The 27,747-nt window shown below is 39.5% G+C and overlaps 1 protein-coding gene across 1 annotated transcript in view; it reads left to right on the top strand.

Annotated features, from left to right (window-relative positions):
• Positions 1 to 25,979, top strand: part of KCNK1 (potassium two pore domain channel subfamily K member 1) — a 35,661-nt gene extending 9,682 nt beyond the window's left edge. Inside the window, exons 2-3 of the mRNA XM_059833412.1 lie at positions 20,523 to 20,918; positions 23,833 to 25,979. Coding sequence (XP_059689395.1) covers positions 20,523 to 20,918; positions 23,833 to 24,092 — 656 coding nt within the window. The 3' untranslated portion in view covers positions 24,093 to 25,979. The remainder of the gene's footprint in view (positions 1 to 20,522; positions 20,919 to 23,832) is intronic.
• Positions 25,980 to 27,747: the final 1,768 nt, after the last annotated feature.

The raw sequence follows: 27,747 nt of genomic DNA, 5'->3' as shown, positions 1-27,747 counted from the left end.
TAAAGGCACTGCATTTAGTTGATATGATTATATGCGAGCACAGGTTCATGAAGGGCAGGTCCTGCTTGACCGACCTGATCTTCTATGACCAGGTGACCCGCCTAGTGGGTGAGGGAAAAGCTGTTGACATTGTCTACCTGGACTTCAGTAAAGCCTTCGACACTGTCTCCCACGGTATTCTCCTGGAGAAGCTGGCGAATCGTGGCTTAGACAGGTGCACTCTTCACTGGGCAAAAACCTGGCTGGACGGCCGAGCTCAGATTGTTGTGGTGAATGGAGTTAAATCCAGTTGAAAGCCGGTCACAAGCGGAGTCCCCCAGGGCTCAGTTTTGGGGCCGGTCTTGTTTAATATCTTTATCGATGATCTGGATGAGGGGATCGAGTGCTCCCTCAGCAAGTTTGCAGAGGACACCAAGTTGGGAGGGAGTGTTGATCTGCTGGAGGGTCGGAAGGCTCTGCAGAGGGATCTGGACAGGCTGGATCGATGGGCTGAGGCCAATTGGATGAGGTTCAACAAGGCCAAGTGCCGGGTCCTGCACTTGGGTCACAACAACCCCAGGCAACGCTACAGGCTTGGGGACGAGTGGCTGGAAAGCTGCCCTGCAGAAAAGGACCTGGGGATGTTGGTTGACAGCCGGCTGAATATGAGCCAGCAGTGTGCCCAGGTGGCCAAGAAGGCCAACAGCATCCTGGCCTGTATCAGAAACAGTGTGGCCAGCCGGAGTAGGGAGGTGATTGTGCCCCTGTACTCGGCACTGCTGAGGCCGCACCTCGAATACTGTGTTCAGTTTTGGGCCCCTCACTACAAGAAGGACATGGAGGTGCTGGAGTGTGTCCAGAGAAGGGCAACGAAGCTGGTGAGGGGTCTGGAGCACAAGTCTTATGAGGAGCGGCTGAGGGAACTGGGGTTGTTCAGTCTGGAGAAGAGGAGGCTGAGGGGAGACTTTATCGCTCTCTACAACTACCTGAAAGGGGGTTGCAGAGAGATGGGTGCTGGTCTCTTCTCCCCAGTGACTAGCGACAGGACGAGAGGGAATGGCCTCAAGTTGCAGCAGGGGAGGTTCAGGCTGGATATTAGGAAAAATTTCTTCACTGAGAGAGTGGTGAGACACTGGAATAAGCTGCCCAGGGAAGTGGTGGAGTGACCTTCACGGGAGGTGTTCAAGGAGTGTGTGGACGAGGCATTGTGGGACATGGTTTAATGGGCATGGTGGTGTTAGTTGATGGTTGGACTTGATGATCTTACAGGTCTTTTCCAACCTTAGTAATTCTGTGAAAATAGCAGATAAGTTACACATTTGCTTCACCATGTTTCCTGCAATGTTGGTAAAAGCTGTGTACCAGGCTTTTCATACAGAAATACGCAGTGAGACTAAAAGTACAAATGCATGGTCTGTTGGGGAAAGAAAAATAGTCTGCCCTACAGAAAATTACACAGCTACGAAGCCGGCTGGGAATTCTGTCACGACTGCACATGTGCTTTTGCATCTTCTTTTCTGTAGTAATGTGCCTAAAGGTTACACATGAGTATCCTGAAGCTAAGCTAAACACAGAATTGCAGGGAAAAGGTCTCCTGCATCAAGGAGAAAGGAGGCAGTCAGCTCAACAAGGATTGTAAAATTTACTATTGTTTCAGAAAGTCGTTCTCCCTTTTTTTACACACAATGGTTAAATACATGCTAAAACTATAATTATTTCAAAATGTGAGAAGATTTCTCAGCATTAAGAGGCAAAAGCGGTCCTTTGGAAGACTTCAAATGATGGCAGCACTGGCTGGAATGGGGCTTATGTAAGTTCTTATTTTAAAGCCTGTACTGAATTGTCTCTGACATGTGACACTTGGTCTTTTAGTTTCTTTGTTATTTTAAACCTACATGGCACACTATGAACACATATTTTGCTCGGTCAAGCTCTTAAAATGTGATTGGCAGGCTTAGACATTGCAACATGCAGTAGTAGTGCCAAAGTCCAGAGGCAAGCTAGAGTAGGTATCCTCCTTTGTTTACAATGTAGTTTGAAAAGGGGTTTGTTACTTCAGAGTCACCAAACGCAAAGACAAGGCAAAGATTCTGATTTTACCTCCTCCCCAATTGGCTGGGTTCATGCTATACATGGCTTTAAAGAAAGCCATAGTGAAAAAAACCCTTGCGTTCAGAAAGTAGCAAGGTGTTCAGAGATCTGCTAAAAAATGAAGTAGCTTGGATGTTTAACTCCTGGGGACTTCATTGTATAATCCTTATACATCTCACTTCATAAAAGGGGGAAAAGACCCCTAAAAATTGCTTGTTGTATTTCAGATTAATGTGAGAAGGCCATGAAATCGCTACTCTGTATGTTATTTAAGTAGCTATTTACCCAACTGCATGCTGTACAAGAATGGCATAGACATTTCCTTTGAAGCCTACAGCCTAAAGGAAATGAGAAAATCCTAAAGCAAACCGGAGAACTTCCATCTCTTATAGAGTTTTGGAAGATCTAGGCTGTATGATTTACTAATGGGCAATTAAATTTTAAACACTTCACAGCGTGTTTTGTTACTTATGTTCATGGCTATATTTTTATTTAGTATTGGAATGCTGACTCAGCAGTATAGCAAAAATGACTAAGGCTCAAAGCCATATCATTGTGTTAATATTTGAAAACCCTAGCCACCGTGAACTGTAAGAGTGATGCACAGCAATGAATGCAAAATGCTGTAAATAATTTGAATGGTTAATAGTTAGCAATGAAGCCCTCTTATGTGAGGTAAGAGATTGTTCAATTTACCTATGTGTATTTGCACGTTTATTGAGAAATCCAGGCCCCCACCCTGGCTTCTAGTCCACTGCTGCAACTCCAGTTGGGCAAGCAAAGAACCATGAACGCTACATGATGTTGCATTGCATGAATCAACAATTAATTTTGGTAAGAAAAGAGTAAATCTAAGGGCAAACTCCTACCTTAGTTCATTATTGGAGTTGTTATGCATTTACATTCTGCCTATCTATAGTGCAAAGGTAAATCTTCATCTTTCAGTCATATCTTTTAGCGCAGCTATTTGTACTAAGTGAAGCCAGCTGCATGTTCAGGTCATGCTTTTGGTGGGTAATTGCCACCTGACAGAATTTTGTATGCTGCTTTGAGGAAAATGTCATTTATACTATAAGTTATTATTAGCTGTGAATCTCAACCAAAGAAAAAGATAGAAACTCTCTCAACATCTCAAACAGAAGTTTGATTTCCAGGTTTTAGCCTTGCATTATACCTTGTCCTTAGGTGCCATGAGGGAGGTGGTGATAATCTTTCACATTTCTGAACCACCTTTATCGGTAGATCCTGAATCATGTGCATACCAGAAACTGCTTTACCGATTAGAGCACTTTTATTATGTTCTGCATCTTGTGAGATTAGAGTGATAGTTCCGTATATATTTTGCAAAAGGATGAACTAAGACAAAGAGGAAAAACAGTTTGAAAGATCATGTAAGAGCCATTAGTATGGTTGCGAATAGGAGGCTGTGAATTTTGTCTTGCCGTTCTCCTCTCCTGCTGCTAGGATACGTTCCCATACAGTAAGCTGATTTCCCATCCTGTGTATGCACTTCAGCATGCTTTCATTTTCTTGCATTGGATATTCTTTTCACTTTAGTAATAGTTTTTCTGCTCAGTAATATTAGAGGAAATTGCTGCTACTTGAATAGGGACTTACTGAAGCCATTTCAAAGTGTGCAATACACATTTCTGTATCTTTCCTTCGGTGGAGACTCTGCAAATATTGCCACTCCCATCAGTTAATATGGCCCACATAACTTACCAAATGTGTGAGTAGCCTTTGTGGGAAGAAGGCAGTGTTTGCTCTGCTTTAGCATGCTGGTTGCCTCTCCTTATACCTAGTAAAATGTTTGTTCAGGGTGATGTAAAACAAAATGGGCAGAGCCTACCTAACAGCTCTGCCAGCAGAAGGAAGATGTCTTGGACTCCTGTTTCCCACCCTATGGTCCAACGTTATTCCCTGTGCTAGGACCATTGTCTACTGGACCACAACAGTGTAAACCAAGTCAGTTTATCAGACTGGAAGAAATGTATTCACTTTCTTTCTGCTGGATTAGTTTGCTCCGAGTTATTGCCGTCAGGTAAACTACAACCAATGCAAGAGGGGGTAGACCTACATAGAGAAAAGGATCTTTCTCAGCAGTAGCTCTGGGACTAGATTAGGCATTTCATGTAACAACTTGGTGAAAGCACAGAAAGAATCAAAAATGCGAAAATTAACAACAGATGTAAGAAGGAAGCTGGCAAGCTAAGAACGTGTTTCCTGTAATGATAATGTATCTGACAATTGCTGGCTGCCCCTTGTAAAGGAGTGTTATTTCAAGCAGGATTAAAATGACAGCTAGCAAAGCTGAAAGAACTTAACAGGACTCCTCTTTGTTAATACAGATGCCACCACTAAAATATTTCTATCCAGTATACCTCAGGTACATGCATCTCAAGGGGAACTTTATTTTTTCCTGCTGGGTAACTAGTGTTATGTGATAAATTGCATCGTCTTTGAAACTAGTAAGGAAGTAATACAGTCATACTGTTGTGTTTAGTTACTGTAACTAGTTTACAAATTCTGATCGTTGACAATTACAAGAAACTGGGTGCGTTCATAGGGCCAGACAATTGCAAAGAAATTCCTCCCTTGAAACAATGTGTTAACTATCAATTTACACATTGCTGCCCAGCCTTTTCAATGCTAGGCCTTTATTTTGGAATTACCAACCATTTTACATCCCCCCTCCCTTTATATTGAGGTCTGAGAGATGCCACTTACAGCATCCGGCTTTCGTTAGAGTCTCAGGTTGCATCGATCCAGCCTTTTTCATGTTGGCCACGGTTTGCAAATGCAAGCACTGGCAGGAGGGTGCTGAACAGAGAAACCTTAGTATGATTCAGTCTTCAGTCTGGATGAGTACTAAGCATTTCTGATATGTGTGCTACCTTAAGATAATGGGATTTAAGGAAATGAAACTCAAAATCATTGGTCAGTGTTGACAGTCTTTGACATGGTGGGTCCAGAATTGTGATTGGGCAGTTGGAGCATTTTTGGTGAATTGTCCTACTGATTTAATTATATGTGATGTTCATTATATGCAGGGCTATCTTATTCTGTCCCTCAGAGGTTACAATGATGTATTTTTACTAGGAAAATCATCCTATAGTTGTAAGAATTTCTGGAAACATCAAATATCCCACCAAGAGACATTTCTCTAACAAACTGAAGAGATGTTCACCATTTTAAAATAAATTGCCATCAATCTAAATAGACAATATAGTGTTTGAAAACCACACAGCTTTTAAGTTGCTCTGTCTGTATCTTTACATTGCTGGCTAAATATCTTGTATCTGTAGTTTGCCTTTCTGAATGCTACATCACCATTTATTTCTAAATAACTTCTTCTAGATAGGCAAAATCGTCTACATTTCATCCTCTTATGAACATAAATAGTATGTGAAAATATGATGCTGTTCTTTTCCTTTCCCTTTATTTATTGGTAGGACATATAGTTGTGATTATCCTGGGTATCCTGATTCCAGCATAAACTAATCAAATTTATGGTTCCCACAATTAGTGTTTGCTACGCAGGATGTCCTAAACATGTGAATGATTCACTAGGACTAGTGTATCTATAAAATTTGCTTATGGTTCAGTAAGCTAGTTTTCACAACAGTTGAAGTATTTCCCCATTGGGCCTTGCAAATTAATGTTCTATTTTGAGCATGAAACTGTGAGTATATTCAGCTAGGCTCTATTCAGATGGCAGAGTACCATCAAGCATCATATTTAGGACTGTGATTTAGAGTTTAGAATAAGCCATCTCATCTGAAAAAGTATCTCACTTTGGCCCTTGTGTAAATATTGTCTCTTAATTTATCTTAATTATTATTTTTAAGTTAGAAATTAATATTCCAGGTGGAATATGCCGCGTGTAAAAGTGGAGACTGATGCACTTCAGTTCTGGGTGGTTTTGTTAGTTGCTTTAGTGATTTTTGCTATTTGTGTTAAATTGATTTGCTTCTATTTTGCTTTACATGTTGTTGAGTTCTTCATGTTTCTGAGAAATAGCTATTAAAACAGAAGATGGAAATAGGATTTATTTGTATGCAAATGCATTATGATGTCTGACTGATTTACGTATGAAATTGCAGTATCTTACAAAGATAGGTAAGGACTATGTGTCTTCCTCTGCCAAACAAGGGAGCTGATGCTAGTAATTTCCTTGAGTTCCACATGTTAAATCAATAACAAGATTAGAAGTAGAAATTTCTCTTCCCCTGCTGTATCTGGTAGATAACACTTTCTTCCATTTTTATGCAAAGATACTGCTTATGGATTTGATTTTAACTCCACAGCATGAAATGCCCTAATTTTTTAATGTTGTGTGATAATTCCTTACTGCCCACAACACCAGTTTCATTCACTGTTTTCACGCTCTGTTCTTTTTGATGGTGCAATAAAGCAATTTTTGTTTCAGAAGTGGAGGTGGGAAGCATACTGATTTGCAGCTGGTTGTTTCTTTTTATTCCCAGATGGTAGGAAGAACAACTGTGGCTCATTTCAGTGCAAGAAATAACTTAGCAAGACTAGATAGGCATTTTTCTCTAATTGGTACATGATTAAAGCACTGCAGTAAGTGCCACTGCAACACAGTCAAAGCTTTTGACACATCCCAAGGTGCATTTGGGATGGTAACAGGTGCAAATTACCAGTTTTCAGAAACCTCTTCCCAGTAAACTGCACGAGGCTTCATGCAGAGTACCATACTGCACAGGTGCTGGGTTCAGCAGCGGCAGCTGGCACATCCCTGTGGTACACCATGCATAAACAAGGTCTTTCAAGTGGTGGAAGGCTGAAGTAATTGATAGAACTTTAAAACTTGTTACAGGAAAATTAGAGGGGATGGGGAAAGAGAAAGTTACAGCATGAAATGAAACCATGGTTCCAGACCTTTTCCAGAAAGAAAGAGCTCCATCTTCTACCACTGTCTTCAAAAAAAGTGTATATCCTCTCAGCTTCGCTGCCAGTTAGATGCTAAATGTGTCTTAGCTGCTAAAATTAGTTTTTCCATAGATGCAAACTGCCATATCTAAAGACAAAATCTGGAAGTATTACTGTTGTATAAGACATATCACCTTTATGCTGCAGTCAAGGTGAAAGTCTCATCATGCTTTTTACCAAATTACCATGAGAAATTAGAAGATTGCCATCATGGACAAGCTACTTGCTTAATCTAGTTGATAATGTCATTTACTCTTTCCTGGTCTCTTTGCCAAAACATTGTCCATGTTAAGATTTTTTTCCTACTTTGAGTATTTCAGGATGTGAATCCCAGGAAGAACTGCAGAAAGGCTTGTACCCTCTTCAATACCTTGAAGTTCGTGTTGAAGTTCTTAAGAAGGCTTTTGATTTACCTGTTTCTTTGATTGCATGTTAATCTTGGTGATCAGTGGCTTTAAAAATCCAATATTGTGGGAATGCTCCTGCACACGTGTTGCTGAACATAACTACAAAAATCCTTAACGAAAGATCAGCATAAAACCTCGTCTTGTTTTTTGACGTTTCTGAGGACTACAAGTAAAGCTTTCCTAATGAAGCTCATTCGTATTTCTCTTTTATCAAATTCAAGTTTCTGAGACTTACAGAGTTTGTTCCATCAGGAAACACTCATAATGAAGTAGCCTGTTGGTGAGGCCCCTACTTTGATACAGATTTTTGACCATCTGTTGCCTAGCGGGCAAGTAAACCAATAAAAGAATAATTGGAATTTTCCTGGCTGAATTCTCAGAGGAGCCCTCAGGAAGTCTCACCTTGCTTTTGACCTGTTGGTTGGGTTTTATTCAGCAGACTTCTGTAATTTTCATTTTTTTTCCTCCGTTGAAAAATGAATTTGAGATAACAGGGAAAATAACTGTTGAAACAAAATACAGGTTTCTTTACTTATGCTAAATCTTTGCTAGAGGCAGATCTAAAAATGTGATGTTCATGTTTTGGTTAGGTATTTCTAGAGATGTGCTGTTATTGAGAGGTCTGTGGGGGAAAAAAATTCCAACACCAGATGGATCCTGGTTTGATGGCAGTTTAACCCTTAAAGGGTCTTAAAACCAGGATAACACTAAGAGGAACGGATTTCTTGTATTAAGACTTAGGGTTTAATAAAAACGTGCTCTTAACTTTAAAAAACGACAACAACAAAAAAACAAGCCCAAACAGCAAACCCAGAAATGCATGCATATCTCTTGACTATCATCTGTGATAGAAGTAAAGCCTGAATGCTTTGCCACAGAGGTTTAGCAGACCTCTGTCTGCTGAACGCACTCGCATATTTAGTCTTTGCTCCTGCCTTGAGCATTGTGTGAAGCACACGGAGGGCATGAAGTCTTTAATGACATGTCGTTTCAAAAAACATGACTGAAGTTGTCAGGGCTCTGTGGGAGCACAGGTCCAGCCCACACAAACCTCGTGTCAGGCTGAAAGTTTAGCATGTCACAATAAAAAAGAGTTTCTCAGTGGGCAGTTTGATAGGAGTTCTGTAGCTTGCAGCTAGGGTTTGAAAAATCTGCTCTCCCAGGGTAAGTGGGAAAGCTTTGGCAGCTGAGTGCCTGGAGAACCCAAGCTCTTCCTGCAGAGAGCATGTCCTTTCTAAACGCATGTTTACTAGCCCTGGAATGGAGTACGTGCCTTGCCTGGAGTCCTGCCACCCTTGTCTCACACATGGTAGGTCCCTTTTTGGTGGCAAGCAATGCGTGCTTTCACGTAGACTGTGCTGGAAGAGTCTAACAGTTCCCTTGGGTTGATAATATCTGCTTTGCTCATACATAATGTATCCAGGCAGGATTAGCAAGATCCAGTGTCGGGCAGTGGCCTGAAAGAATACTATCGTTTTCCACTTAAAAGTTATTATCTTTTGAGTTGCATTTCTCTCCGATACTTTTGCTGAGAAGAGATAGTATTGCACCGAACATTTGCTAATAATCATCTCGAATGTGGGAGGGACATATTAATTTCTGTACTTACTCTTTTGTCTGCGTTTGGTTCCTGTGCAGTGGATTCCATCTACTGTTGTGCTGCTCTAGTACAAGACATCCTACCACTCTGCAGTATCTGTACCGAGCACTTCCTTATAACTCCCCCACCACCACCATATGGATCGTAACTGCTGGTATGGGAATGACTTCATCATTAGCATTACGGCTATATGGTTGTAATGTTTTTCACTTAATTAAATAGTAACTATGGGTCAACACTGTCCAAAACAGCAGTTGCTGTAAATGGTCAAAATGTTACTGCTTGCTAGCTGTTCAGTATGCCTATCAGACTGTAGTCTTTGCATCTGGCATGGTGGTGTGTGCAAGACATGGATGAACTTTCTGATGAAAGGAAGCATAGAATATCTGGGTCAGAATTAGAAAATATTAGCATTTCTTTGGTTTGGCCCAGAGTTATATCTAGTTTCTCTTCGCTTCATGGAGCATCCTTGTATGTTCTTGAGTGACCTGTGGTTCAGGCAGCCTCACAGACTGTTAGGGCTGTCATCTTTCATCTTATTGAGTCATGATGGCAATTCAGAAACTGTAAGTGAAAGTCTTTCCTACAAAAAAACTGGAGCCCGTCAAAGAAGTGGAAACACCTCAGGTGTGGGGAACTGTGCATTTAAGTCACGCTGGCATGGCCCTGTTGAACAAGAGCACAGGAGCTGATGCTAAATAAGTGCTGTTAACTTCAATTTCAAACTCTGAAGGCAGCTGAAATCTGCCAGATTTCTTGGCCCTGAAGTAGTGTTTTGGTTAAGATCAAGAGTGCGCTGCTGAAACAAATCTCCAGATTGTTCCCACTTCCCACCTTTGATTCACACTTGTGGAGCAGTTTTGGATTGTGCAGGCTGGACTTCTTTTTGATTGAACAACCTGAAACAGACACTCTTGGAGAGCAGTAAAGCACACCTCAGTTATTACTGGGCATCCAGTCTTTGCAAACAGATTAGAGCAAATCTGAAGTAAACCCTGGCTTCCCTAAATATAATGATGAATTTAGGTCCATGCTACCACTCTATGGATCCACATTTACTGTGCTGTAATACTAATGTAAACAAGGTGACTATGCAATTGGGTTTTTTTCCCATTTATTTTTTCTGTTGCTATACTTTACATTCCAGTAGTCAAAATAATTGATTCTGGGCAGGAATTGGCAAGATACTTGCTCCTTTAAGTAATATGATCAAATGTTGCTTTCTTTCATTACATTCAGATGAGATTTTTAGAATAAGATCTCAGCTCCTGTTGCAACCAAACTATTTTCATGTTTTAAAGGACTAGTTTTGCTGACAAGCCCATCAACACAAAAACATTTTCTTCATCATCACATATTGTAATTTCTCCTACTGCCTCTGTGGGACGTGAAGAGTATCAAAAATTATCACATTTTAAAATGGAAAATTACCATCTATAAATATATAATTTCCAGGGGTCCCCCTGCACTGACTGCAGCTTTTCTCTTGCTGATTGAAATGACAACAGGGTACTTGTACTGCTTTATGTTTTGTCACTCGAATTTGATTGAAAAAGGTTTTTAACATGTATTTTTATATTAGTGTTTGTGGATCATGAGAGCAGCTAACTCATAGGTGGAGCAACGCTATTTTTCATCAGTCTTCAAGATGTGGTTTTTTTCCTAGTTTTAAAAGACATGTCTGTATTTTCATCTCTACATGAGATAAAATATTTATAATAATTCATATGAAAGTATATCAGAATTTGAAGGAAGGAATAAAAGTTTATTTGTGCTTTATTGTCATTTTTTCCTGAATATTTAAAGTGACAACAGTTCTTCCTGCTGCATAATTGATACAGAAAAAAAATGGAATTGGAAAGACATGCCCAGGCCACAACATCAATATTCCCACCTTATATATCTCACATTATATATAAAAGGTGCACAGCAACCTCAATATAGTACAGGGTACAGAAATTTCTCCTAGAACAGACAATTCTCCAACATCGGCAGCTAGGTTGGAACAAAGGCAACAACCATCTTAACACATTTCCTAGCTGGAAGGAAAAAGAATATTCCTTGGAGATCACAGAAATGGGTTAATGGTAAACATGAATAATGTAAGGATTTCTGTGCCATAATTTTGGAATAATAAAATGTTTTTTGGAACTTGGGAGTTCCCAGGACTGCTAAGCTGCAGAAGGGGACAGCATGTATCGCTCTAGAAAATTGTAAGTGGACTTAAAATAGCAAAATAGATGCAGGAGTTCTTGTTATAAACAAATGGTACTGTAATTCTTCTATAGTTAAGAAAATAAATAGATACACAATGTATGGTTTTATTCTGATCCCGATTGTTAAACTCATCTGAAAAGACCTAATGCACTTTCAATTTTTCTTCCATAATTAATGGCCAAAGGAATGCCCGCAACATGTCCTGGCAGCAAAGAGAGTTAATGGTATCCTGGGCTGCATTAGGAGTGTTGCCAGCAGGTTGAGGGAGGTGATGCTTCTCATCTGCTCAGCACTGGTGAGGCCACACAGTGCTGGGTCCAGTTCTGAGCTGCCCAGTGCAAAAAAGATACAGAGCTACTGGAGACAGTCCAGTGAAGGGATGATGAAGGGACTGGAGCATCACTCCTGTGAGGGGTGGGAGAGACCTTTTTGGTAGCACAGTAAGTATACAATAACTGAAAAGAATATCGACAGTAGTGATATTTATTGTGGGATTTATGAAATACTTTCATACCAGTTTTAATTTAGTTTTTAATATTTTTGTATTAAGTACTAAATGCTTATTAAATTTATTTAAAATATTATTATATACACAAATTATTTGTTAAATCCAGAATTTTTAATGTGTTTTTATACGGGTAATTATTTATTTGATTTATATAGAAGCAATTTTCCACCAGAAGTGCCACCCTGTCTGTAGGTCCAGGTCAGTAAGAGCTTTTGCTGTCTCTTCATGTGGGACTCCCAGAGAACGCATGGAGTTGGGATTCGGCTTACTGCGAGAAAGGGGATAAGTTTTCAGACGGCTAAGAACATAATTAGTAGGAAATTGGAATCATTACTCCTTCTGCTCCCGGTATGAGATGTTGGGTTTGTTTATTTATTTATTTTTGATTAACAGTCACCATGCTTTCTGAATGTAGATGTGTTACATCTGAATATGTAGCTATATCCACTGTCACACCAGTTATTTAGGCTGACCCAGATCATATTAGTCAGAACAGGAACTAAACATCAGTGTTTTGCCAGCACTGATCCAAATCCTTGGGCAGTTTAAACAATACCAAATACAAGACCATAAAGCAAGCTGTTTATCTCAATGTATTCACATAAATAGTGTGGAATTATCCCTTGTCCTCATCCAAACATTCTTCCACAGTTTCATTCATCAGCATTCCCTTTTCCCGGCATCTGTGGATGCAGTTTCTAGCTTGGTATTTTTTAGGCAGGTGAAATATTGCTTCCTGTACAGGAATAAATGTGGCAGGCTTTGTATGCTTTGCAAGACATAAATGTTCTGCAGTACAGCTGTTCTGGTAGAAATTGGTTTTGAAACTGCCTTTGAACATAGAAGCCAATACATCCCTGCCATTGGCTTGATTTCTTGGGTTCAGATGTTGCTGACAGCCAGCCAAATTACTCATACAACCTTATTGTAAAACCGACCATGTTCAAAGCCATTTCAGCCTTTCTTGGTGTGCAGCAGGTGACATTTGTGAACTTACTATATGAACTGGTCCTTTCCAAGGCAACTCCAAACCTAGCTAGCAGGACAATTAGCAGTCTTTGGCTTTGACAACTGATGTTAACAAAGGACAGTCTCAGAAGGAATTGAAACTGTGTATCATTAGTAGATACATGCAAATCAGTATGGTGGACTCTTTTTTTTTCTTTTTTTTTTTTTTTGGAAGAAGTCCCTTGACACTAGAAATTGGCGAAACAAACCAGATTCTATTCTGAGAAATAATTAGGTGAGAAATCATTATGGAGAAAATCTAATCCTCATGGCTAATTTAATTGTTTAAATATGTTTTTACCACTTTCATTCTAGTGAGGTTTGAGGGATATATTATTATTGAAGGTAGCTGGAATAGCACCATATTAAATCACCTCAGCTAGAAGTTTAAATCACCCTTACTGGTGTTATGTGAGGATGAACCTAATGAATGTTTTCTTTAGTGGCAAAACTGGTTTAAGAGGTTTCTGCCACACCCTTCATCACCTCACTAATTATGCCAATGCAGCTCTTTGAGAACTGCTGTAAGCTTTGATTAGTGAAATGAACTAGGTTTCAAACAAATCTCCTCCTCTTCACTTTCCCTCTTTTTTTTTTTTTTTTTAACCCCAGACAGTTTCATCAATTCAGTTCACAGCACCTCTTCCTCCTCCAGTACTCACAAAACCAGTTCCATTAGCTCAACTGGGGAGGTAGCAAAATGTAACATCCAAATGGATTTCCTCTGCTTAAAAATGCCTATCATAGTGGAATTTTTCCTCCTCCTTTCTGCCATGTAGGGTAGCTTATCTCAGCCTGTCTTGAAATCAAAGTTCTCAGGTTTGTTTAACAACACTGTTGGTGAACTTCTAATTTTTACCCCTTTTTAACATATAACTCTGTTTTAATGTCTTGTTTTAATGGTATTGCTGTGTCTCAAACCTCTAGGAGTTCTGAAAAGTCTTTTCTAGCAGCACAATGCTACTTTTTTGCACATTTTTAGCTATGGACCAGTTTTCATGTCTCTTTAGTCCTTTAACTTCTTTTTTCCTATCTGTATTGCAGGGAGGAAAGGCTTATGTGCAATGGTGTGCTAAATGGCTGGTTAACTACCTGCCTGTCAGCCATCTATAAAGCTGGTCCTTCCCAGTGCACACCCTATAGACGTAGAAGAAGCAAAATACATTTTCTGGATTGATTCTGAGCAGATATTTTGGCACATGTAGATGTGCTGCATAATATACTATATCTTTTTCTAATTTCTTTCATTCTGTATGGTAGGTGACCTTTGCTTGCAAATTTATGGCCCAGTCAGCTGCTCTACTTTACATAAACTTCCTATTCAGCTACTTCAATCATAATGTTGTTGGTTTGAACTTTGTAGGGCAAGTTTCTGATCACTTTGGTTGCTGCTATGCTCTTCCTTGCAATAGAAAAAATACTTGAGACTTACTTGGGATCTCTCTTACCACATGGATCTACCGTCACCTGACATTTCCTTTTTATCTTAGAAGATAATAGACCAGTTCTGAAGATGTATTTCACTGTTAAACACAGTGGAAAATGTCAAAGGTTTGTAAAAATAACAGTGTAGAAATTATGTAAATATTATCATTGACCTTCATCATCATCATATTCCAGTGAGTCATGATATGCTTGGGGTGAATGAAAGATTTTTGCATAACTTTAATACATAGCACATGATTCACTTTATCTGTTGGGGCATTTTGAGATTCCAAGCAGGCTTAAAAGGCTGACTTCTCTTCAGGGACACTGACTCAAACCAGCAAAGGGATGAGCTTGCTTGTTGTGTTGTGCCACCACATCAGGGTTGGGTGTTAGGAGTTTGCCATCTGAATGGGTGTGTCAGGGAGGACACTGGATGCGCTGAAGATAACCCCCTCCCAGCCCTGAGAAGCTCAGTGGTGCCACATAGGGCTGGTGGTCACCTGGTGCTGGGGGGACCTGAGGGAGCAGTGGCTTGACAAAAATGTGGGGTAGGAAAGAAGGAGAAGAGCCCTGGCAGAAGAAAACAGGTGACACAAAACCGATGACTGTTTAATTCATGAAGGGAGAGGAGTGAGCATTAATGCTGTGGACAGTGGTCCCCATTCATGAGACCAGCCCATGAGATCAGTCATGGACAGCTGATGCCCTGGGAGTGTAACAGAGGGGCAAGAGAAAGAGACAGTGCTGCAGCCTGCATACACACCTTCCAGGCTTCATGTCCGTAGCCTGAGAGAGGCTGCCTGGGGGAAACTTCCAGAGGGCTGTGGCACCTCTGTTTGCCTGTCGCCTGCCTCACCTGGTGTCAGATCCATTTACGAAATTCAAACATCCACCCTTTGGGCAGCCTCAGGGGACTGCTGTGTGGAAGTTCAGGCTGGGTTATCACAACACAGAATTGCAGCATTCTGGCACTAGATGCTCAATTCAGGGTCCTGAAAGACCTGTAAGAAGGCCACTGTTTCTTAACAGAGAAAAGACCAATTAATGAGCTAAAGGAGGGACTGAACTGTGAAGAGACAAAGCAGTGATGATACAGAACTGCTTAGATTGGTCAAAGCAGTATCTGAGAAGGACGAAAGGAGAAAACACCCAGTGCCAACAAGTGCCAAGCTAACAGAGGGTGGAAGAGGGGTGTGAAATGCTCGTACGCAATACTGGGTTTGACATAGGCTGTTAGGAGTTGGACATACATGTAAACTACATAGAGACTCAGGAAAACAGTGTGATGGCATAAAAATTAGAGGGAGAAAATATATCTCACCTGGAATACAGTGATCAATTCTGCATATTTCTCTACAAAGTGATCTAATAGGAACAATTAGACACAGGTAAGACAGGACAGAAAATAACTAAAAGAGGAACTTGTGCAAGAGGGATACAAACCACTGAAAAGTATAGAAAAGTCATGACCAAGCCTTTTTGTAGAATCGTTTAGGTTGGAAAAAACCTTTAAGATCATCAAGTCCAACCATAAATGTAAAACTGCTAAGTCCACCACTAAACCATGTCCCTAAGCACCTCATCCACATGTCTTTTAAATACCTCTAGAGAGGATGACTCAATGACCTCCCTGGGCAGCCGATTCCAATGTCTGACAACCCTTTCAGTGAAGAAATTTTTCCTAATACCCAGTCTAAACCTCCCCTGGTGCAACTTAAGGCCATTTCCTCTTGTCCTATCACTTGTCACATGGGAGAAGAGACCAGCAAGCACCTCTCTGCAACCCCTATTCAGGTAATTGTAGAGAGCGATGAGGTCTCCGCTCAACCTCCTGTTCTCCAGGCTAAACAACCCCAGTTCTCTCAGCCGCTCTTCATCAGACTTGTGTGCCAGACATATCTTTCTTTTAGAAAGATATGAGAGCAAAAGACTAACTTGAAAGACAGCAAATGGAAGAGTAAATATTTTATTGAACACATACTTGACCTGTATAACTCACAACACCAAGATCAATGTAAAAAGTTTGAAGCATTTTAAATTATTTTTAAAAATAAGCACTTTTGTAGACTATGATGACATTCAAAGTTACAGCAGCACAAATCAAGACATTTTGTGCATTTATGTAAAACTTATAACAGTAGAAGTCCTCCAAGTCATAAGGGAGTAAATGAGTTTTAAGAAAGAAATCCCCATATGTGAACAGAACTGAAAGCCAATTGTCTATGTCTTGGGGGATTTTGCTCTTTGTATGATCAATCAAATATGGTCTGTCTCAAGACACTGAGCTAGATGGAGCGTTGATCTTATTTAATTTGGCAAATCCTGCTGGTCTTGCATGTGTTTTTTTCTGTGAGCTTTTTTGAAGGAATGGTACCTCTAAGAGCTGAATAAGCAATAGAAGGGATTATATCTGAGTTAATAGCCTTTTATCTCTGGTGTAACTTTGCTTCTGAGTTTGGGCAGGTTATCTGAGAGTTTGGTTTTTCAAAGGTAAGTGCTTTTAAATGGGTGATTGTTATCTGATATTTGCGTTATACATATGAAAATACAACGTTCAGTAAATCTTGTCTGTCTTCATAATCAGTAATACAGTTATCAGATATGCTACATGGGCAATTTAATTCTAGTCACCCATAGCAAGTCTCCTTGATAGAATAAAGAAATGTCTTCATAAGTTGTACCCTTTTTGTGAGCATCCTTTCCTCATAACAAAAAGAGTATCTTAGAATTGCGATTGTAATGGTTCTGAACATGGTAGTTTCCACTGAAAAAGGCAAATTGGCGTACATTTTATTATCTATTATTTATATGGAACTAGAATGTGCTAGGCATTTTACGGAGGGATTATAGAATTAAATTTCCCTGAAGAGGTTACAGTACAAAGAAGCTGCAAACAGGTGCAGGAGCAAGAGATGGGAGGCAGTAGAGCGCAAGTGTCTGAAATCAGACGTGGAGTATCTCCTGCATCAGATCTGTAATTTCCTCTTTTAATGTATGGCTGTGTTGGGTTTTTTAATGACTTTTGTACAGTGATGACTAAGATTATAGGCACTGTTAGGAAAAGTCACATAACAACAAATTCATACTGGGGAAAAATACGGATCTCTTTCCTCCCCACTTGCCAATAGCCTCATAAATTGTGACTGTTTTAGCTCGAGCTTTTCAATGTAATCATTCCCAAGAAGTGACTCTATCCTGAGTAGCAAGCAAACATCGATCACTCATCTGTTGCTTTCAGAAGATGTCATCCTCTTACTGCTGCTGGTTGAGTGGAGCATATATTCTCTCCTCAGTCTGAAACTGTCAATGCTCTTTAGTATTATAGTTCCTGTAATTGTTAGCAGCTGAGGAGCAGGTACACAATCCCCTCAGCTATCCCCTAAGAGTTGTGACAATCTCACCAGAATGGCAGAACAGACCTTAAAAGGCAGCATATGCTTCAGGCACCTCAACTAATTCTGTGAATTGGGAAAATTTCTGTAAGGGTTAACCGTGCAGGCTAGTCTGAGCATCCAGTTTAATATAACCTTGTTGCAAACTTTCCTGTAGTAAAGTCTTTCTCATTCTACACTTTCCTCTGAGTCTGGGTACATACTGTGTAGCACCTGGAGGGATAACGTCTGGCCTTCAGAAGGAATTATGAGAGAAGTATTGGAGAGGTAACAGAACACCTCCTCACCAAGAAGTGAGCTGATTGCTGCCTGTGTCAGTGCAGAGGCTGAAATTAAATCACCATCAACCTGCTCTGTGCATAATGAACTGACAAACGTGTCAGAGTTGGTTTTTGTTTTTTTTTTTTTGTATGCATGATACAGATGTTTGGGTTCAAATTAATGAAAGTTTGGATTAATTGTACAGTGCAAACATATGTTAAATTTAGGAACCTGGAACTTGCAAGGGACTTTCTAGGTCTGCAAGCGCAGTTTCTGCTTGTCATGTATAGCCTCATGATACTGCACCATCCATAAAGTTACCAAGCTTCATCAGGCTCCATTTTAAACATAGAGGGCTCTTCCCCCAGTACTGAAAGTGGATGGCTGCTCCAAAACTCATCTCTGAAGCTTAAAAACCTTTTTCTAATTTTGAGACTAAATTTATTCATGCTACATCAAAGCTATTTGTTTGTGTGGCAATATTATTCTTCATCTAAAGCGTTTCTTTTCCCTTGGTAGTACTTGTATGCTGATGCATTAACAGGGAGATACTATATCACTTTTCAGCCTCCATTCATCTGTGCTGAGGAAGCCAACCACTTTTATCTTCCTCTCATAAAACAGTCTCTATTCCCCTGGTGGTTTCAGTAGCCTTTCTGTGCTCTTCTTCCAATGTGAATTCATTCTTGAAGCGTGAATATACAGAATGAAGTAGATTAGTCCAGATGAGGTCTGATCTGCATCTTACTCTAGTAATACCTCTAGTTCTGCTTTACTGAAGGCACCTTGATGTGATGAAGCATTGCAGTTGCCTTTTTGTGTTTGTGTCACATGGGTCAGTTTTAGATACCCTATAGTCTACTCAAAACACACATCTATCTTCTCTTCCAAACTTGGAGTTGATTGTCTGTCACAAAATACTTTCAGGAACACTGAGGAACTGGGGCTGGTCCTCATATACATGTGAGATAGGGAAAGACAGAAAACAGAGTAGGAGAAAATAGTTAGTTTGTGAAGTAGGGGGATTTCACAAGGGTTGTTCCTGTGGTGGGGCTTGTGCTGTTCAACGTATTCATAAATGACCTGGAAGAGGGAGGTAACAAAGTTTGCTAAAGACACAAAATTATTTAAGGCAGTAAGGATGATAGAAGAGCCGCAGGGCAACTGGGCAATAAAATGGCACTTGAAAATGAGTGCAGATAAAATGTTAAGTGATGCACACAGCAAAACCAGTCGTAGTTTCACATATGAAGTGATGGGGTCTGCACTGGTGGAGCCCCGGATACCTCTGAGGGGTAAGATCCTGGGGTTCTCATAGACAGGGCCAAGAGAGTGTCAGCTCAGTGGTAGTCAGAAATGCCAATCAAATGTCCAGCATTATTAGGGATGGAGTAGTACACAAGGTGAGAAACCTTCTCTGCAACTTCATAAATCTGATTCAGCTGCGTCTGGTGTGCTCTACGCAGTTCCGGTTCTCTTATCTCAAAACGGATGAAGCAAACAGAAGGTGAGCAAGAAAAAAAGTCATTAATTAATACTATTTTCTGGGGTTCAAAAGACTGAGCTTGGGTAAATTATTCATAATGTCATTAAAATTCAAATACAGCTGAAGTTTCCTGTCAGGTTAGCTAACACAGAGAAACTACACCTCATGCATTTCTACTCTAAGACTTTGTACATTGTAAGGATAAGACACTTCGCCCGTCTTTCACTGTCTAAAAGTGTCTCTGTGCGTCTTAAATAAAAAGAACATTATCTTTTCTTACTCTGCTGGAAAACTTAAAAGAGCAATGCTTCTACTATTAAATTCATTAATGTAGAGGGGAAGTCTCTCATGTTCATATAAAACCTGAAGGAGCTTGCAGAACAGCTGGTTTCACAGGGCAGCGGGCAGGGGGCTCCTGGGAGCCCTTGGGGAATGTCTGCCTGGTCCAGTGCTGCACTGGGCAGACTGGGCGATTGCAGAGTGAGCCCAGCTCAGAGATCAGAAGCAGCATAACCCTTTCTGCACTGGGCTCTGCCTGAGGTCCTCAAGATAGCTAGTTGCAGTATCTCTGGAAAATGCCTCATTGTACAGCACTAATGTAACCCAAATGAGCTGGCAGATTTGGGGCTGCAGAATGACTAGGGCCTGTCTGCACTTGCTTGGTTTGATATCAGTGTAAAGACTGCCCAAACTAAATTTCAAGAGATTTCCTCTTCCTTTATGTAATTTAAATAATTTTCACAAAAGGTCTTAGAGTTTTTTACTACAAAGTAGACGTAGGAACATTTTTCTGAAGTATGGATTATTCCACTTAACAAGGTATGTAAAAGAAGTTACATCACTTTGTAAAACTAAACAAAAAGGTCATCAGGAAAACCCAGAATAAAACACAGATTTCCTGGCATAGGTTCCCACTCCTGACTAGGCATTACTTCCTTCTCCAAAATAAGCATTTATACAATTACGTTCACAATTTTGAAATATATTTTTTTATTTTTACTTGCTTATTGCTAGTACTTAGGCTTTGTTTGCCTGCTTAAAACAGACCTTTGAATAGCATTTGTCAAGAATAGCAGAATTCAGAATTAGCAATAGTGAAGCTGTTTTTTTCCTCACGCAATATAGCCAATATCAAATTGGTACATGAGCTCCCAGCTTTACCTCAACCTATGCCTCTTCTGCTTTGTTCCAGGTTATGGACACACAGTGCCTTTATCTGACGGAGGAAAGGCCTTCTGCATCATCTACTCTGTCATTGGGATCCCGTTTACACTGCTTTTCCTGACAGCGGTGGTACAGCGCATCATTGTATATGTCACGAGGCGGCCTGTACTGTATTTCCACATTCGCTGGGGCTTCTCCAAGCAGGTTGTTGCAATCATCCACGCTATAGTCCTTGGGTTCATCACTGTCTCATGCTTCTTCTTAATCCCAGCAGCAATATTTTCTGTTCTGGAAGATGACTGGAATTTTTTGGAATCTTTTTACTTTTGTTTCATTTCCCTGAGCACCATTGGCCTTGGAGACTATGTGCCAGGAGAAGGCTACAATCAAAAATTCCGAGAGCTGTATAAAATAGGAATTACATGTAAGTGTCAAACAAACTGGCTAAATAAAAGGCATTTTATATATATATTAAAAAAAAAAAAAAATCAGTCTTTCCTTCTCCATGGTGATTGTTTTGTGAGCTGTCAGCTAGCAAACTGCGCATTGTAGGTAGCTGTGCAAAGAGGAGACCTTTAAATAAAGTCAGTTTTCTTAGTTAAGAAAGAAAAAGCTAAAACCAGAATTCCATTGTGCTAAACCATAGCTACTTAGTCTCTTATTAATAGTAGGAAAAAATGCTCACATTACTGTTACGAAATTGGTTATGAGTATCCTGGGCTAAGATTTCAGTGCATTGCAGAGCCAGGAAGATGATCCGTGTAACCTAAGGTCATCTCATAAGGTGAGATGACAGGTGGACAGAGATGAATTGAGGAACAACAGGAAATGAGGCAGAATAGCAAAGTTTCTGACTCCAGTTGGAACAGAAGGTAGCTGAAGCTGGCACTGGTACATACAAGCTGTCAAAGAGAGACAAGCAGACCGAGATGATAGCAAAGCAAGACTACGAATGTTAAATTTAAATTGTTTCATTATGTTTGACACAGAAGAGAGGTACAGTGATCAGTGATTTGCTCAATGTAGAGCTAAGAAAATTGTGTTTGTGTGGGCATTCTGAATGAACGTATGCTGAGGGCAGTATCCTCCAGTTGACAGTGTTTTGAAGCATCCCAGTTTCTGATACGGCTTCAGTCTGTGCAGTCCTGGGTCATCAGATGCCCCGGTTAAAAGATCTGAACGGCCAAAACAAACCTTTCCTGTCAGGTCCATTTCTTAGGCTGGTATGCATTTGTCTGTGCTCATGTGCATGATCCAGCAATCTTAGTGTAGGCAAAGTGTCCATTAACTTGGGTTTGTGTTTTACCTAAAGAAAGACTGGCCTTCAATTTTCATTCCTTGAAGCAGGGCCTTGAACTAGCCAACAGAACACTTTATTTTATTCTCCTGCCAGGCCTGTTGTCATTGCAGGAGATTTCCCCCTCTACCCATCATGTTTATCTTACCAGCAGTAGCTTTTAATTATTACCCTGCTGATCTACAGAGTTGATTTGGGGATGGTAAATGATGAAGTGAATGGAGAAAGTCACACATAGTAAAGGCCTTGTAAAAATTCTAGCTATTCTGAAAACTCAAAATCAGAAGAAAACATTATCGTTCAGAATATCCTTTTTCAAACTTTAGGACACTTAGGAAATAAATTGCAGGAAATACTAAAAGGAAAAAGTAGCTTTTAGGCAAAGTTATGACCTTAGAGTATTTAATTTCAACAGTTTTTAAGGTCATAACTTTTAAATTATTCTTTTTCCTTTCATGTGAACAATTCAAGGAACCAAATGGGATGTATAAAATGTTTTCTCTTGCTGAACCTAAATTTTCTTCAAGAAAAGTTTTGGAGTTCTATATCAGAAAATGCTTAGTGAGTGCTACAAGCTTTTCAAGAATTTTTAGGGGAACACAAGTCCTGTTCTAAATCAAGTGGTGATCAGCTGGACTGAGTTTCAGAGATAATGACAAAATTCTCAGTGCAGATTTATAGATGCCTTTTAATTGGCATAGCTTGTTACTTCATCCTTGTATTAATGCATAGCTCCCATTTGATGTCATGAGATAAAGCTTAAAAACAATTCATAAATTTTAGCTGTAGTGCTGATTCAGATCAGTACCTGGTATTGCAATATTGATTTAATGGTGCTCCTGGAAGGAAAAGGAGACTATTATTGCCAGTGAATAATCTGGAATTACAGGTGAAATATTTGTGCCTTTAGGAAACAGAACAGTGACAATGTGTAGATTATAATAATTAATCCGTGTTGATCTTTCAGCACATTTAATGTTCAGCCTCTGGATGAGCATGTTGTACTAATAATTATACACTTAGCTTCTGCTTGATTTACTCATTGAAATGATAAAATATTCAAGTAGTTGTGCTCCTCATTAAAATGTAATTATCAGTAGACAAAGATCTAATGCAACATTGAGATTAAGAAATGCTCATTTTCAACACCTTCCCTCAAATTCTAGATGGATATGTTGGAGAGGAAAAAAAAAAAAAAAGAATACAGTGGGCTGTTAATCATACGAAGCTCCATTTCCAAAAGTCTCAGTCTATGAGAGCTGACTATTACCTTTAAAAATCAGAGTCAGTACACCACCAAAGTCATCAGTAATATCATTTAAGTAACACTTCCAAGTTGGATAGTTTATGTATGTTAGTAAAACATTGCAAATAATCTTCAAGGTGTCATCAGATATAGCAACTTTGTCAGGTTTTTAAAATATCAGCAATAATTTTACAGTAATTTTTCATTTTTTTTTATTGGTTTTGTACACATTTCTAGTTGCTTTGTTTTTCCACTCATTTCAGGGTGTTCGATAGCTTCTTATAATTTTAAAGGAAAATAATTCAAAAGTTTTCATTAAATACAAGTGATTTGTCCTGCTAAACTGGTACAAACAACAAATAACCATAATTAGCTGCCATATTTTTACTTCTATTTATAACATGTAGGAATATTAAGGGGAAAAAAAATCTTTTGAAGAGCACTTAATCGTGAAGGTCGTAAGTAAGTGGGGGAGTGTATATGTGATAAATTTTAGTATTCTGTTTCATTTAATGTCTTTACAGATTTTTCTCTTGTACAGTTGTAACAGAATTAAAGCTGCTAGAGTTACTTTTTTATTATGCAGAGTCTTGTTATTGTAGAATGAAAAAGGAAGAAAGGATTTAACAGTCCAAAGTGGGTTACAGAGCTCTGAAATTGAGTCATAAAGAAAATTAACATACTATTCAGAGATGACAGGGGTGAGAAAAGTTACAGGATTAAAAATGTAGCAGCCCCACTTAATTTGCTAATAATTAAAACACCTTTTTGTTTTTGGTTTTTTTTTGTATCCAGGTTATCTGTTGCTGGGCCTTATTGCAATGTTGGTGGTTCTTGAGACTTTCTGTGAACTCCATGAACTCAAAAAGTTTAGGAAGTTGTTTTATGTGAAGAAGGACAAGGAAGAGGACCAAGTGCATATAATGGAACATGACCAGCTCTCCTTCTCTTCCATCTCAGACCAAGCAGCCTCCATGAAGGACGATCAGAAGGCAAACGAGCCTTTTGTGACTTCCCAGTCCCCAACTTCCAATGACAGCTCTCTAAACAATTAATACAGGGGTATCCATACTGTTGTTTTGGTGCATTTATGCTACTTACCATAAGAAATAGAACGCCTCGTATTTTTTTTCTGAAAATATAAAAGCTGGAAGACTGTGCTACTTTAACAAGGATTCATCACTTCTGACATAGAAAAGACTTCTGGGAAAAATGTGGGAGACACCTTGGGAATAGGGAAAAAATGTAGGATGTGGCTGGGAACATTAGGCCATTTTGCTTGAGGGATAAGGAGTTAGGTGTACCACTTTCAGAGGCGCCGGAGAGAAAGGCTTGCACAAGCAACTTCATTCAACATTTTTAGGAGAGTAGGCCTTCACTAACATCCAACTCGTTTAGTTGCACACCTCATCTCGCAACTGAGAGACATAGCAAATTTTAGAAGGTGCGCTTTTGATTGTCAGAAGTGTAATCACAGGTTTAATCCAAACACACCAAATATCTTAATCTGGAAAACATTTCCAGATTAGTATCTATAGATCTGCTGGAGGAGGGCGGTATCTAGATCATCCCTCTATTACCCAGTAGCTTGCAGGTGCATATAATAATTCTAGGAATGAAAAAACAAGGCTCTGGTCCCTCCTTTGTCCATGCCATTTACATTCAAATTTCCTACTTCCTTAAAAGGTCCCCTAATCACAAGAAAAATGTTGTCCTGAAGAGAGTGTGCCTTGAGTCTTCCATGCTGTTTGTTTTTGTATGAAATACTTTTGTAAACTCTAAGAGATAGCAAGACCAATTCAAAGTACTGGGTGAGATGGGGTTCTAGGGAAGGGAGACAGCTGCGTTTCAGTCCTCTGCCCTCTAAAATGGGCGGGAGTGGGTTTTTAGCTATGTGGAATGGAATGAAAAAGAGTCAGCATATGCCACGATTGGCATAGTCATGTGCTTATGGCATTCTCCTAGTAAATGGTTGAAATCTGTTTGGCAGAAGAAGGACTCAGTGCTGTTTCTTCCACAGTACAACCCAGTGTGTGCTCTCTGCTGAGCTAATAGGTAAGCAGAGGAACAGAAATAGTATCACCTTTGAACATAGCCTCTTTTTCTTCTTCTGCTTTTCTAACTGGTACTCAGAGCACTTTGGAGGAGAAGGGAATGTTTCAGGGCAAAACAATTTTTCAGTTTTTCATATGGCAAGAAAAAAGGAAAAATGACACATTTGGTTCAGATGGAACCGAAATTTTTTCCCCTTGGGAAAAGTCACTAAAAAGTCAAGATCTCGCTCAACTTCTGAAGCTGGAACCTCTTTGGCTGTAACAGGAGAGGCATTTTAGTCCAGCTACCAGTCACTGTGCTGAATGCAGGGACCTTGGAGTGAATTTCAGTGAGCAGGAGATGAGACTTAAGTGGTTGTAGTACTCTCTCTTCTGGCCTTAAGAATCTACGATATGGGAATCTTGATAATGCTTTGCAATGAACAAAAGATCTGGAGCACAAATAGCCATATTAGGACAGCCTCCCACATAGGAATAGTGTAGAGGAGAGCCTTTCCCCTGCAGTGCAAGCATGCCAGATTGCCTGTAATTTGGCTTTTAGTGTTTAGAGCTGAATAATATTTTACTGTAAAAGAAAAAAATGCAGTGTGTCTAGATTTAGCACACGTGGGAAAAATACTTGAAAGTAAATAACCCAAAATACACTGTGTTTGAGCTTAATTATAGCTAGCATCAAACAGATTTTATATCTTTACTGGAAAAACTTACTTTATGGTTAAATCAGCTGAAAGTCTTCAATTAAAATTTATATTTATAGAAAACCAGAGCTAAAGGTTTTGGTTGTTTTGGGTTTTATAGATTAGGTGAGAGCATACTGTGTTTGCATGTTCCCAGGAAAGTGGCTATTTTTATACTGCTTAAGTTAACACAGTTCTATTTATAATGAATGTTAACCAATATATATGTACATATATACATAAATATATTTATATACTGTACATATATCGTAAATCACCAGAGTTTAACAGACTTAGGAATGGCATTTTAGATTTTTTTTTTCCCCTAGGCTTCTCTTTATACAGTGAATAACTGAAAACTGTGGCATTAAAATGACACTGACATAAAATTAAGAGTATTATATTACAAGAAACATTTATACTGTTTTTTTCAGTGGAATTTTATTAATTGTTTTCAGTACCTTAAAGTTCAAGATTTCTTTTAATTTCAGTGTAACATTAAGCTCTAAAGGATATGCACAGATGCTAAATGATATACTTAGTTAATTTTGCAGCGTGTACACAATTGCAAAATGTAGACACGTGAAATGAAAGCACAGAATTCAAAGCAGAAGCGATAAACTAAGCAGTATACTGTGATGTAGATGAATATTTGTTACTTTAAACTTAAATAAAAAGTCTGGCTTTTGCCTGCCTGCAGTATGAAATGAGGAGTATTTTCTTTAGTGGTGTGTGTGCTTGCACATACTGTGCAAAAATCCTATCTGTGTTTGTCAAGATCGTGCATCCTTTAGTTAGCCTTCCTCAACTCAAGGAGGGGCCGTTAATGCCAGAGTGTGTTACCTAAGCGTGATATTAATTGTAGCTTAGTATTGTGTTGAATATTCCTATAGAAAAAAAGCATTCCGAAGTGTGTTTGGTTTTGTTTCAGATGCTGACTGATTATAGCAAATAAAAAATAGTGGCATAACATTTATCTTGTCTTTATAACCTAACTACTCCAATACTTGAGGAAATCTGAAAAACTGACATTGCAGGTTATCAGTACCACAGATGAAAATAATGGCCTTCGTTTCCTTCAGCTTTTACATCTTCATGTGAAGCCAACACACAAGACCAGAATAGTTAGAACTGGAATCCAGATTAGAAGGAGAAAGTTTATTGTGCAAGAATCTTAGTATAAAGTGCATACCTTTCCCAGAGGCAAACTGTGAAGTAGGTGCATGTAAACTTGAAGGGAGAGCATGGGTCATAAAACAACGGTGCTGAAACACAAGTTGTAAGAGAGAGTTAGAAATGTGAGCAAATGACTTGTATGCAGAAGAGAAGTACCTGGGTCTCACTCTCCTGTCTTCAGTTGATACAGGCGTATATCCCAATAATAGCTTTATTCCCATGCTACGGCTGACATTTGCCATCTTCTCTTTGTCTTTCAGTCATTAAATGTAAATGTGTTTTATTATTATTTCAAGAGAAAGAACTGGCAGGCCATTCAGTTGTGTCGGGGGAAAGAAGATGGAAGAACCCACTAGGGTTTTGATCTTGCAACTGAGCAACAGCCACATTTGTCCCTTTGAGAACATGTCCTCTTCCCTCAGAGTTTCTTCCAAAGGTTCACCGATCACACCTAGTGCAGGTGAACACAGACTTGCTGAATGTTGGAATGAGTAATTTTCTAAGTAAGTAGCTTCAGAGACTTGGGTAGTTTGCAGCTTTAATGTCAGCACTACAAAAGTTACCTAGTTAGGTGCTTATGTCAGAGTCATTGCACAAGAGCAGCAGTTCTGCAGTACACTAGATGTTTGTGTAGCCCAGTATTTTGTCTCCGGCAATGGCCAAGAGCAGACGTGTGAACTTGTGTAAGGAGAGGGCAAGCATGTGGCAACAGTTCCCCAGAATATTCTCCTAGCTCCCAGCAATGTGCAGCTCTGGATCTGTGATAGTATTGAGGAGGTATGGAAAGTCAGTGTAGGTATGCT

Source organism: Gavia stellata, chromosome 2 (genome assembly GCF_030936135.1).
Source record: "Gavia stellata isolate bGavSte3 chromosome 2, bGavSte3.hap2, whole genome shotgun sequence".
Lineage (NCBI taxonomy): Eukaryota > Metazoa > Chordata > Aves > Gaviiformes > Gaviidae > Gavia > Gavia stellata.
Note: the sequence above shows the minus strand (reverse complement) of the source record. Positions and strands in the feature narration are given on the sequence as shown.